At 42.8% G+C, this 12439-nt stretch overlaps 1 protein-coding gene across 1 annotated transcript in view; it reads right to left on the minus strand.

The window, feature by feature from the left end:
- CCDC90B (coiled-coil domain containing 90B) overlaps window positions 1-12439 on the minus strand; it is a 21898-nt gene that overhangs the window by 3927 nt on the left and 5532 nt on the right. Inside the window, exons 3-7 of the mRNA XM_072401592.1 lie at window positions 11850-11953; window positions 5770-5871; window positions 3008-3049; window positions 2197-2268; window positions 1040-1093 (exon numbers count right to left, since the gene is read on the minus strand). Coding sequence (XP_072257693.1) covers window positions 1040-1093; window positions 2197-2268; window positions 3008-3049; window positions 5770-5871; window positions 11850-11953 — 374 coding nt within the window. The remainder of the gene's footprint in view (window positions 1-1039; window positions 1094-2196; window positions 2269-3007; window positions 3050-5769; window positions 5872-11849; window positions 11954-12439) is intronic.

Genomic DNA, 12439 nt, shown 5'->3' on the forward strand with positions numbered 1-12439 from the left:
TCCCCTCTGATCCCATTTATATAACCCCTTACCCTAATAATGTCCCCGGACTCCCCTCTGATCCCATTTATATAACCCCTTACCCTAATAATGTCCCTGGACTCCCCTCTGATCCCATTTATATACCCCTTAACCCCTGATAATGTCCCTGGACTCCCCTCTAATCCCCACGATAATATATTTTGGAACAGGAAAGAAAGTAGGAGAGTGGGAAGAATTAAATACATAACATGAGGATAATACAGGAAAGATCAGAATGAGATATTCCCATACACATCCATGTCTATGTAAAAGATATTATTAGGGAGAAATACGAGACTTCAGATCTCACATTCAATATTTTAAAAGTCAGATATGAATATTACAAGCATCTAATCTGTAATGGATCAAAGCTTGGCCATGAATAGAACAGATCTCGTCCCAGCTTCTACTGGAGAATGCGAGAGTTTGGAGGGGAACAGAATTCGGAATTTGTATGAATTACAGAATGCACTGCGGGAATCCCGCTGATATTAATGCCTGCCGAGAGCAGGAGGCTTAAAGAATCATGTCATGGCTGTACGAATCCAGTCCTAAATTATAAGGAAGGCCTGCTTATAAGAGATTTACCTTTTAGGTTTTTTTTATCAGTCTGGAGTCTGACAAATTAGCCAGTCAGGGGTCAGAGGTTACCTGACATTTGATTACTGCTGACCCTTGAACTCCCTGACCTCTTATAAGACACAAGATCACAGGTAGATCACAGAATGGAAAGTGTCGGACTGCAAATACCTCTGACCCATTACGTTTCTATATATTCTATAGGGAGAATTCCTAAGGTGTTTTTGGAAATAGGGAATTATCTCTCTGCATATTCTCTGCATGTTGACTGCTGTGTAATAAATGGAATTCCCTGGCTGTCATTGTGACAGCTAGTATTTGTCAGTCAGCTAAAGGGAGGCATGAGGCCAAACATAGGAGATATGTACTGTGTGTATCTCCTTTGATGGTTGATGGATCGGTAAACCTTTTATGCATAGAAATCAATACTATAAATCACCTTTTTATGGAACTCTGTGCTGGCTTCCATCAGCTTCTTGTCGTGATCTGTGAACTAGAATATAAAAAAATATGTTATTGCTGGCACCCCAACCCAATGTATGTTTTAAATGGTACTATGGTAGGGGCATTAGACTGAGAGGCCCTCGAAGAGATAAGCAGTGATATGACTATGGTAGAGATATTAAGATTGTGAGCTTCTTTGAAAAATAAGTACAGGTAGTCCCGGGTTACATACAATATATGGACTGTAGGTTTGTTCTTATGTTGAATTTGTATGTAAGTCAGAACAGGTACATTGTTTTATTAAATGCAATTAGGACAGATGTTTGTCTCAACATAATATTAGGCAGCGTGGTGTCAGTTACTGTATAATATCTTTACTGTGAGCTAATCACAAACAAAGCAATTTTATGGAGCCTACACATTAACTTCTGGAGCAAGCTGTGCTTTGATATGAAAAAAGAAACAACTGCAGAGTTACAAGATATTACAGATCAGCTCAGCTCTTAAGATCACCCACAACCTCTGTATTTAGCAAAAGATTTCTTCTGCAAGTCATGCAAATTGCCCCCTATCAAGCCTCCGTCCTGCATACGAGGGAGCAGGGAACCCCCGTTCGTATCTAGGAGTCATCTATATGTCCTTAACCCGGGGGCTACCTATAGTTATATGATTATGGATGCCGTAAGGTGCTGCAGTAGATCTCAGTGCTATAGAAAATGCATAAATCAATTTATTACCATCTACATTTTTATATTGTTGAGTTCCCATCTGCATTACAGACAGATGATCTCTCACAAGAGGATAAGAAACCCACCAATAACCCCTCCCTTGCCCCTTTCTGTGGTCTTCACTCTTGTTAATAATGTTCTCATGTATGAGTTTCTCTGCAACATTGTAGCAATAATGCAGGAATTCTTAGTTCCCGCACTGCTACGGGTCTTTTCTTGGACACAGATTACAAATCAGCATAGTACCCAGTTATCTGACAACCAATCATGCTGATCACTTCCATGCTGGAGGTCATTCAGCAAAGTAAGAGAGTTCCTGCAATATGTTGCATTAGCACTGCCACTTGTGACCACCAGATGGCAGCAGAGTCAATGATAAAAGTACAGTAAGCATCATGAATGTCTGCTGCAAATTGCTAATTACCAAATCCAAGAGACGGCTCCGCTCCAGGTTTATGTCCAGCTTGGTGTCAGCTCGGATCTGGTTTGTTTCATTCTAATCAAAAAAAAAGAAAAAATTAGATCGTCACCATCTGCAAATGATGACCCCCAAATTTTTGCTCCCACTATAGTATGCACAGCGACACCAAATCAATGTTTTCCAAACAACTTCCAAAAATCGCATGTGTTTATATGTGCAAGTGGGAGATGTAGTTAAAGAAAAATTGGTTTCTTTTTCATTTATTTGGCCTAACTTTAATAGGAATAAAAAATAGCAAGGGACTGCAAAGCCTATAATGTGATAGAATAGGGCAGGTGACAGGTTCTCTTTTAGACCCCTAATTTGTTAAAGCCGAGTACAAATTGCAGTTCAGCTTTCACCTTGACCTGTATGGACAAAAAGTGAGCACAGGTTCATAACGCTCAGCTAACGATTGTTCATTAATCTGCTGCTGCTTACCGACCTGCCAACGGCCATCGAGGTCCTGGGCACCCAGGGTGACAGGTGAATTCAAAACCACATGCTGGGTTGGGTACGGTATAGGGGCTTTACAACCATCTGAGAATTTGCTAACATGTTGGTATATCTTCTACTGTATTAGTTATGGCACCAGCAATGAAAGGGTTAAATGCCCCTCCATCACACAGCCATGGGCCTGTTTGGGCACCGAGGGTCAATTTTCATTGTAACATTTAACTTTTTTTTTTTTTCTGCTGGTTTTGGACTTCAAATTTCATGAGACTCCATATACAATGCTTCACCTGTACACCGCTCACCCCACCAAACTGCTTACCGAGAGTTGCTGCTTGACATGTTCCAGCTCAATCTTCATTTTCTGCAAAGCAACAGATAGGAGAACATTAAAACAAGACACAGAAAGAGGAATTTAATATTCTGGGAACTAAAAGAAGTCCAAACACCATGCTCCTGTCCTGTACTATTACCTACCTATTTACACATACAGATACACTTACCGTATTTTTCGGACCATAAGACGCACTTTTTTTCCTCCTAAAGTGGGGGGAAAATCAGGGTGCGTCTTATGGTCCGAATGCAGAGGTACAGGGGCATATTTTTTTACTTACCTGTGTCCCCGCCGGTCCCCGGCTGCGCCGATCTCTGCCTGTTCTGTGATCCAGCGTGCGGCACTTGTGCCCGCCCACGAAGGCGGCGCCGATTGATTTGATGAATGCCGATCGGCGCCGCCTTCGTGGGCGGGCACAAGTGCCGCACGCTGGATCTCAGGGGAACACAGGAGGAAAACAGACAGAGGCTGACAGCAGCCAGTGTCTGTGTTCCTCCATTGTGTTCCCCTGTGTCCCAGCGTGCGGCACTTGTGCCCGCCCACGAAGGCCGCGCTGATTGATTTGATGAATGCCGATCGGCGCCGCCTTCGTGGGCGGGCACAAGTGCCGCACGCTGGATCTCGGGAAATCAAATCAATTTTTTTTTTTTCTTGTTTTCCCTTGTGCGGAAAACCTGGTGCGTCTTATAGTCCGGAGCGTCTTATGGTCCGAAAAATACGGTACCTTACAAATATCTATCTAAATGCACAACCTATTATACCTTATATGTGACGTAACTTAAATATATCTAAAAACTTTATATTGATGTTAGTCTCACGCTCCCCTGAGGAAGCCAATGAGGTGAAACGCGTTGGGTTTAAGAGACCCAAAGACTTTGTTTATAGTGTTTTAAGTTAACTACTCCCCTAAGGGTAATATGGACCGGCAGCAGCAAGGTGTGCTAGGTGTCACGCTTGGGGACAGGGCCACTAGGGGGCGCAATGGCTTGCACGGAGGTGGTGTGAGCCCTGAGAAGGGTCAAGGCGCAGAGTGAAAGCTGCAACCAGGTGTTCTCCAGAGCCTCTAGTGGTGAGATGATGTGCTGCTGGTTACTGCCAGGTTGCGATCCTTGAGCATACCAGGGTGGGCAGGATGACACACAGTACCAAATCACAAAGCGGAAGAATAGTCGAGGAAGGCCGGGGTCAAAGCAGGCAGCAAGCATAAGAGGTCAGGTCATATGCCAGGGGTCAAATACCAGGGATCCAGGAAATAGAGACCAGTGAGGGCCACTGTGGACACAGGGATCACAGGAGACACCGGAAGCAACAGTTGGCACAGGTGACACAGGAATATCCAGACAGGAACACTGGAACAGCACAAGGGAATGGGCTGGGAAACAACAGGCTGGGCAACAAGGGGATAACACAGGAGCTGGACAAAGAAAAGCACTGAATTAAACAGAAGATGTAGAGGAAATGCTCAGCAGAGCTAGGGGGCTCGGCACTAGTGGAAACGTGCTGCACCAACGCTGAGTGCTGTGTGTCTGAGCTAGCTAAATAGCCAGGGATGATTAAGAGGCTATTTTCTGATTGGCCGACATGACGGACAAAACTGATAAAGCTTGGAAGAGCAGGCACGCGCAGGGTCAGAACTGCCACATGCGCAGGAGAGAGGCACCTGCACTTTACTGAAGAAGAGGTAAGTGTGAGGAAGTAAGTTGTAAGAATGCCCAGTGCGCTAGTTGGGTTGGTTTAGAATATTTGAGACACTTTCTAGCTTAGAATTAGGAAGAGAGACAAATCTTGTTGCCAGCCCATGGAGATGGAAGGCTGCTCCAATCTTTGGAGGACACCATGAAGATGTTGTCTGCCGGTGAAATCCAATATTGGCCCTAAGAAGGCAGCTGCAATTGTCTTTCAAAATGAAGGCAGTGAATGGAACTGGTTGACTGGAAAGGAACTTTTTCATGCTGTACTGCCTTGAAATATAAAGATGTAGACCCCACCAGAACCCCATTTTCTTAGAAGTCCTACCCCAAGTTTAACGCTATCTTTACAAAATGAATGAGTTGGGTGGTTGGTGGGCTATGGTCAATCACTTCCATTCTATATGGGATTTATATATGTTGCAGGATGACAATGCAAAGTCACCGCAGCATTGTTGCCATATGGCCATCTGATAAATCTTACAGACAGCCCAAGTACACATGGCCGGCTCCTTTCCTTGCTTCTAATTGCCCTTTACAATGGAATACTATTGTTAGCCAGATACAGGAAGTGATAATTCTGGCTGCATCTCCAAGCAAGAAACTTTGCGACTGATTCCTAACAACTATTTGATTATGAAAGCTGACTTCATGTCCTAATGTATAATGATAATAATGATAGATAGGTTTTGATGTCTACACAAGGGAAGCTTTGGTGTACAGAATGCCAAAAATACATTGCAGTGCATACCCAGCAAGCCCCAGTATAGGGCAGGGAAGGGTTAAACCCCTTTAGGTATAAATGAAGTAATATGGGCAAACCTGGGAAGACCTGGAACGGTGACAACACCGGTGAGGGAGTTTATTGGACAGAAAGTTGAAGAGGAAATGAACACCAACACTGGTACACTGATATCTGTGCCCCCAACTCTGCCCACCACTCCATACCACTATGATATTCTCTTACTCCCTCTGTTGGGTTATTTCAGAAGAAGTAAATGGATTTTTTAGAAAGGAGGAATGGAGGAGAACACATATTCCTTCACACTTGACCACAGTTACCTCATTTTCCGCCCGCAGGGTGGCGAATTCGCTTTTCTCCAGAATCACCATGTCCTTCCGTATGGAGTCCAAGTGTGCCATGACCTGCTGGATGGTGATTTCCTGGGGAAGAATAGAAAATAATTTATTATCCAATAACAGAATATTATGAACATGTTTTTTTTTTTTTGCATTAAAAAGGTTTTTATTATTGATTTTAGGTTTTTATTGCTACAAAGTTTGGGTTGTGGATATAAACCAATCATTCTTCCATTGTTCCAAGACTAGTTCCCTAGTTGTCCTTACCAATATTCTTTAGAGTTGTGTTTATGTCTGCCTTGGTTTTCTTGACCTCACATAACCTACTTGTACCCATTCCTGTACCTGCCTGTCCTTTGCCCAATTCTACTTTTCCTCCCAAGTCTTTCTTTCAATATTTCCATTACTAATAATGTCCCTTAGGACTGGGCACCCAAGTCTTCAGTTGGAAGATAGATAAGATTTAGATATCTCTCCTGCAATGATGCCCAGGTATGCCCCTTACCCCCCTGTGTTACACTACAATCGTTGCAACTTGTACCATCATGGCATTGTGTTTCCCAATGAAGAAGTCTCTGTCAGCCATACCATAGGCACCTGAGGTCCGGTTAGAAGATGGGAGAAGATTCCATAGACCACAATACTGACTGCAAGTCCTACTCAGCTTTTGAGGATCCTCACTTACCTGGAAACCATGCGGTTGCTTTCTATGGAAGGACGGGCATTGGATTTTAATTGTTATATAATAAAAGTTAATGTTGACTAGGGTATACCAAAGTTTTTTGATGCATGGGAAGACATTTTGAATTTATTATTGTCTGCAGAGGTGTTTGGCATTCATTATTATCCGGGTGGAGATGCTGTAGGAATAGCGATGTGCTGGGGGTGCATTAAAATTTATTGCTGGGTTGAAGGAAGTGAGAATTTAGATAATGTAATATTGTTTCCTGGTGGGCCATATTGTCGGGGGTGTAGGGGTGTGAATGGGGCCTTATAATACGAGTGGGCAATGGAATAACGTAAACAGAAATTGACGACTTTGTGGATCCACAATCAGATTTTGGAGAAGCTCAGAATCTTGTGAAGTCAGCCCGACATGCAATTCACTTTTATCCTTGTCCTTCCACCATATCTAGCTAGGACTTTACAACTTTATCAGTTATTATTCTTGTGAGAAGATGTAACATTTTTTCACATTCCATTTCTGCTTTTTTGGATTCTGTAGCAAAGAGGTGTTATAAAGCATCTCTGTTAAAATTCTCCAAGCATGGAGTGTTCAGTCACTAGCTCCAGCAAGGTGTGCCAGGTATATATTTCTCTGTTGTAAGAAAGCCGGGTGAGCTAGTTGGGTTGGTTTTGAATATTTGAGACACTTTCTGGCTTAGAATTATGATGAGAGACATTTTTTTTTGCCAGTCCTTAAAACCTAGTGACGTAAGAGCTGCTACGGAGGACACCATGAAGATGTTGGCTGCCAGTGAAATCCAATGTTGGAATTGGGAAAACATCTGCAATTGTCAATGAAGGCAGTAAATGGAACTGGTTGACTGGAAAGTAACACAGGCTGTCCTGCCTTGAAATATAAAGATGTACATACCACTAGAACCTAATTTTCCTTCTTCAAGATTATGGTTATGTTTACAAAAAGAATGAGTGTCCTTGTGGGTTTATTGGGTGGTTGGTCAACCACTTCCTTCCATTCTCTATCGGGTGTTTGCAGGGTCGGTGGTTACCTGAAGTCTGGAAGAGGTAACCACCACTGGTGACTGTTCTTGTGAACTAAAAAGAAGTGTTCAACCCCATAAAAAAGGGACCCAGAGGATCTAAAACTGTGTTTCCCAACCAGGGTTCTGTATTGGTGTTCAACTGGGTGGGAAGAAACTGTAGATGGGTGGCAGCCCCTGTATTGTGACACAACTCTTCAGTAACCACCCGAAAACAGCCGTGTGATTGCTGAAAAGCGCTGGGTGGTGCGCCCAGCTAAAAAGGTCTGGAGGGAACATCGGGTATTGTATGTCTCATTTGTATTATTATATCATTGCTTTTTCCAACACAGAAGTCAGCCATTGGATAGGCAAATGAGGTCTACTTAGATCAGTATTTCTCATCCAAGTTTCCTTGGACCCCTACGGTTCCTCTAGAGCTTCCTATGGGTTCCTTGAACAATGAGCAATTTGTGGTTCATTTAACCAAAATGATAATTCTGGTATTCTTCTCAATGACCACCATGCCAATATACTGTGAGCTGTGGATAACATTATTATTGTTGAGGGTTCTCTAAGCCCTGACAAATATTTAAAAGGTCCCCCATGTTAAAAAGTTTGAGAAATGCTGATCTAGAAGAATTTGCAGAAGTTCTAAATGTAGAAAATCTGCAGGTATCCTGTGCTCTGTCCATTCTGCTTCCAATTCTCTATGCACCAGTGCAGATTTGCAGTGATCGGTGCCTATATTCATTCCAAAACCCTATCAAGTAAGTGGGCTTGGGACATTCCCAATGTCTCTAATTCCAGCTAGGACCTCTAAGAATCCAATTATATCACCATATGTCTCTCTACTGTTCCCCGGTGTCCTCCAATTCCTTATCCAGGGTGTCTGTTCTTAGCATATACAAAGTCACCTTGAAATCTCATTTTTTTTGCATGCTAAACTTAGTTATTTGCATCTATTTATAAAATCTAGAATACCTGACCTAGTATTTACCTTGATTTAAAATGCATAAAGAATAACCAATCATGCCCTTTGAGGTAGAATGATGGAAATGCGTGCCAATTAATGCACCAGGGTTCAGCGATAAAACAGAAATTGCCTTAAAAAAGGCTGTGCCATATACATATGTATGCAGAATGCCTATTAAATGAAAAGCAGGGCCTTAGAGATGCCCTCACCGAACCTGTGCTTATCTTGTTGCTCAGGGAATTCAATATGCAAATCTCAAATTCTAGCCCCGAAGTGCTCAGACATGATCCCCCTCCCAATACACATATATATGGTTCACCTCTGCAAGGCTTGCTGCAATATTGTGATCGAGTTTGGAGCGACAAAGGATACAAAACAGTCCGGGCTGCATTGTATGAAGAAGGTCAACCAGTGTTTGTCCATATGGGATAGAAGAACAGGGTACCTGCCACTCCCCAGCAAAACATTCTCACCTCCATACTATGTTTAGCCACCTGAAGCAAAGCCAAAAACTTCTACCCCCTACCTAGTGCTTGGACCAGCACTGTCACATGGGGGAGGAGGGAGAGTCCTCAGCCCTGTGCAAGCTCAAATTAACCTTCAGCCTATACATGGCTCTCTTTTCTCAGCTGGAGAAGGAATTGAGTGAGTGCTCCCCAGTAAATGGATAGGCTGCATTCTCAGTGATGTCACCGGTCTCTTGTGATTGGATAGGCTGCATTCTCAGTGATGTCACTGGTCTCTATTAAATGGATAGGCTGCATTCTCAGTGATGTCACTGGTCTCTAGTGATTGGATAGGCTGCATTCTCAGTGATGTCACTGGTCTCTAGTGATTGGTATTTAGCAGAAAAGCTCCTGTAAGCGACACAGAACACAAGAAGTGTAATTTTCTCAAAACTCCAGAATAATTTTTCCTTTTTCGGTGTTTATTATTCGTTCAGTATTAGGTGGTCAATTTCCTCAGTTCTATTAAACAGTAAATTCTTCACTACATGATGGATGTCTGACAGGAAAATGACAGATTCCATTACTTGCTGAAAATAAATATGTGAATATGGGAGGATTAATCACCGCATGCTGCATTTCTGATGCCGGTAACATAAATTTGATCCGGGAGACTTTGAGTTAGTCATTGTATGACAACATTTGATATAGTTATACGCTGAACAATGTCATTGAATATTCCGGCGTCTGTTTCCACAAGGTAACATTCTGTCTGCTTTACATAAATAATATTTACAAGGGCGATTTGAGGACGGCTTCCCGGGAAAATGTCAAGCGATCCTTTCTATGAGTTTTCCTCCGGTGTGCGAAAGACAAAAGACATAAAAAGAATAGGAAAAATGGAAACTCTCCATTTATCTGAAAGGGCACAAGGAAAAAAACTGGATTTGTTATAAAGAAGGTTACAAGAACTTAAAGAGCAACTGCAGCCTTGCATACTGCCCTGCCTCCATTGAAGAACCCCTACCCTATGCCCTTCTTTTTGGCCTGGTCATATAACGTCACGGGTCACGGGTCACGAGTAGTACAGGGCTGTAATGCCTAATAGATGATTGCCCCCCCCCCTGTTATTGTATGCTGCCTCCCCCTTAGATTGTAAGCTCTTCTGGGCAGGGTCCTCTCCTCTTTCTGTGTCACTGTCTGTATCCGTCATTTGCAACTCCCATTTAATGTACAGCGCTGCATAATATGTTGGCGCTAAATAAATACTGTTTAATAATAATATTATTAATTTCGATTAGGGATTGATTGTTCTAGGTGACCTTTTGGAAACTACGTTTGGCAGACATGTGGCTTAAGTTGCATGGAGAAGGAAGAGGGAGGACAAATGTGAAGCACCCCACTATTTTATAATATTATAATAGTCGCTGGCATTCGGTCGGAGCAACTTTCCTAACATCTACATGACATAGCCAGAGCTAGAGCTTTCTTAAAAAGAAGCAGACTACATAAATCTCTCCTGACAGGTGCACTTTAATGAAAGCCTACACGTATCAACACACAGCAGGCACCCTATGGATCCAGCCCAAACCTCCCCCAGGCACACAACCTCAAGTCCAAAGTTTTCCGCAACCATCAGATTTGATAAATTCAGTTCTGAATAAAACAAAATGAAAAAAGTTACATGAGTAGGGAACACTCATTCCGGCTCCATGAGCCCATTACAGACTTTTTATGGATCATGTGACCACGTGGTCATGGATCCATTGAGATTGGTAGGTGAACACTTCCATAGGCCAACACCCGGACTTATAAATATAACCCCTGGACTGGTAATGTGCAATATATTACAATATAAGTCAATACAAGTCCATTATAAGCAAAGGAAGGTACAGGCCACAACTACCATAGAACATCTACATCAAAGTCATGACTTCACCGGACAGCACGGTGGCTCAGTGGTTAGCACTGCAGCCTTTGCAGCGCTAGGTCCTAGGTTCGAATCCCAGCCAGGACACTATCTGCATGGAGTTTGCAGGTTCTCCCCGTGTCTGTGTGGGTTTCCTCCCACATCCCAAAAACATGCAGTTAGGTAATTGGCTTCTCCCTAAATTGACCTTAGACTACATAAATGAAATATGACTATGATAGGGACATTAGATTGTGAGCTCCTTTGAGGGACAGTTCGTGACATGACTATGGACTTTGTACAGCGCTGCGTAATATGATGGTGCTATATAAATACTGTGTAATAATAACTTCCATATCCTGCATTGACAAAAAGCCTCAGACTTGTGGTTCATGCTTTCCAACAGCAACTGAACAACCAGAAAAGCATAGGATCGAATAGGAAAAGTTAAATCTAATGTTCACAGGCAGCGCGGTTGCATTAAGGGTTAATGAGATGCAATATGCAGCATCTGGGGACAGTCAGTGCAGAATGCTTTCATAGACTTGGATTGGAATGCTTTCCAACTGCATTACAAGTGGTTGCAATGGCATTATAAGTGTTTTACAGGACAGCGGATGATCTATGATCTCTTGCAATAAGTGGCAAGTGAGCTGCAAAGACTCAGGCAGCCAGGAATGCATGTCAATACCTCCGGGGTGCTGTCAGCCACATGGCTGCAAATCCCTCATCCAAGGAGCCTGAAATAACTGGCCGAATTGTACAGCTTGGCAGCACCTGTCCTATATGTATACTGTATGTGCGTTTGTACATCATATAACGGAATGGTTAAACATGCTACCCTTGCATGAGGAACAAACCTTTTTGGATTTGTGACATAGTGATGACATTTTAATACGCAGTATTGTGGAATAACAACCAGTGTTGTATTAAATTTGGGAATCTGGGAATAAGTGCATCAGTAGTTGCTTCTCTACTTTTTCTCTAAGGTGCTCCCAATTGATGGCAAGATATTAGAAGACGCTTACCTGTTGAGCCCGAGTCACCATATCTCTGTACACAGTGTCCAGGCTGGCATTTGTCAGGGAGGCCAGGGCAGACACAATCGTTTCTGATTGGGTTTTGTCAAAGCCTACAAAGAAAAAAAAATATAAAAAAAATAAAAATCAACAATCAATAGAGTTATTTTATCAGTGAAAGGTCAATGTAATGCTGTGAAATGCAGTTCCTTATTTTGACCTGCAGGTGTCACTGACACTCTCCATTGGCCCTCCATTGGCTTTGTGGGTACAAGAGATTTCTTCTGACATTTTATACAAAATATTTCACCTGAATATTCAGAGAGGCCGCACAGCGCAGAGAGAGGGATCTACAATGTAATAGAATAGATGGGGGGTGACAGTGTGTGATGGAGGAGAGATGGGGGGAGAGCGCAAAAGCACGAGAGCAAGAGAGAAAGTGCGAGAGCGTGGAAGCGAAGGAGTGCGAGAGTAAAAGAGAAAGCAAGAGGGAAAGCGAGAGCGAAAAAGAAAGCAAGAAAGCAAAAGAGCGCAAGAGCGAAAGAGAAAGCTAATGAGTGCGGGAACGAAAGAGAAAGCGAGAGAGCAAAAGAGAGCGA

Source organism: Pyxicephalus adspersus, chromosome 1 (assembly GCF_032062135.1).
Source record: "Pyxicephalus adspersus chromosome 1, UCB_Pads_2.0, whole genome shotgun sequence".
Taxonomy (NCBI): Eukaryota; Metazoa; Chordata; class Amphibia; order Anura; family Pyxicephalidae; genus Pyxicephalus; species Pyxicephalus adspersus.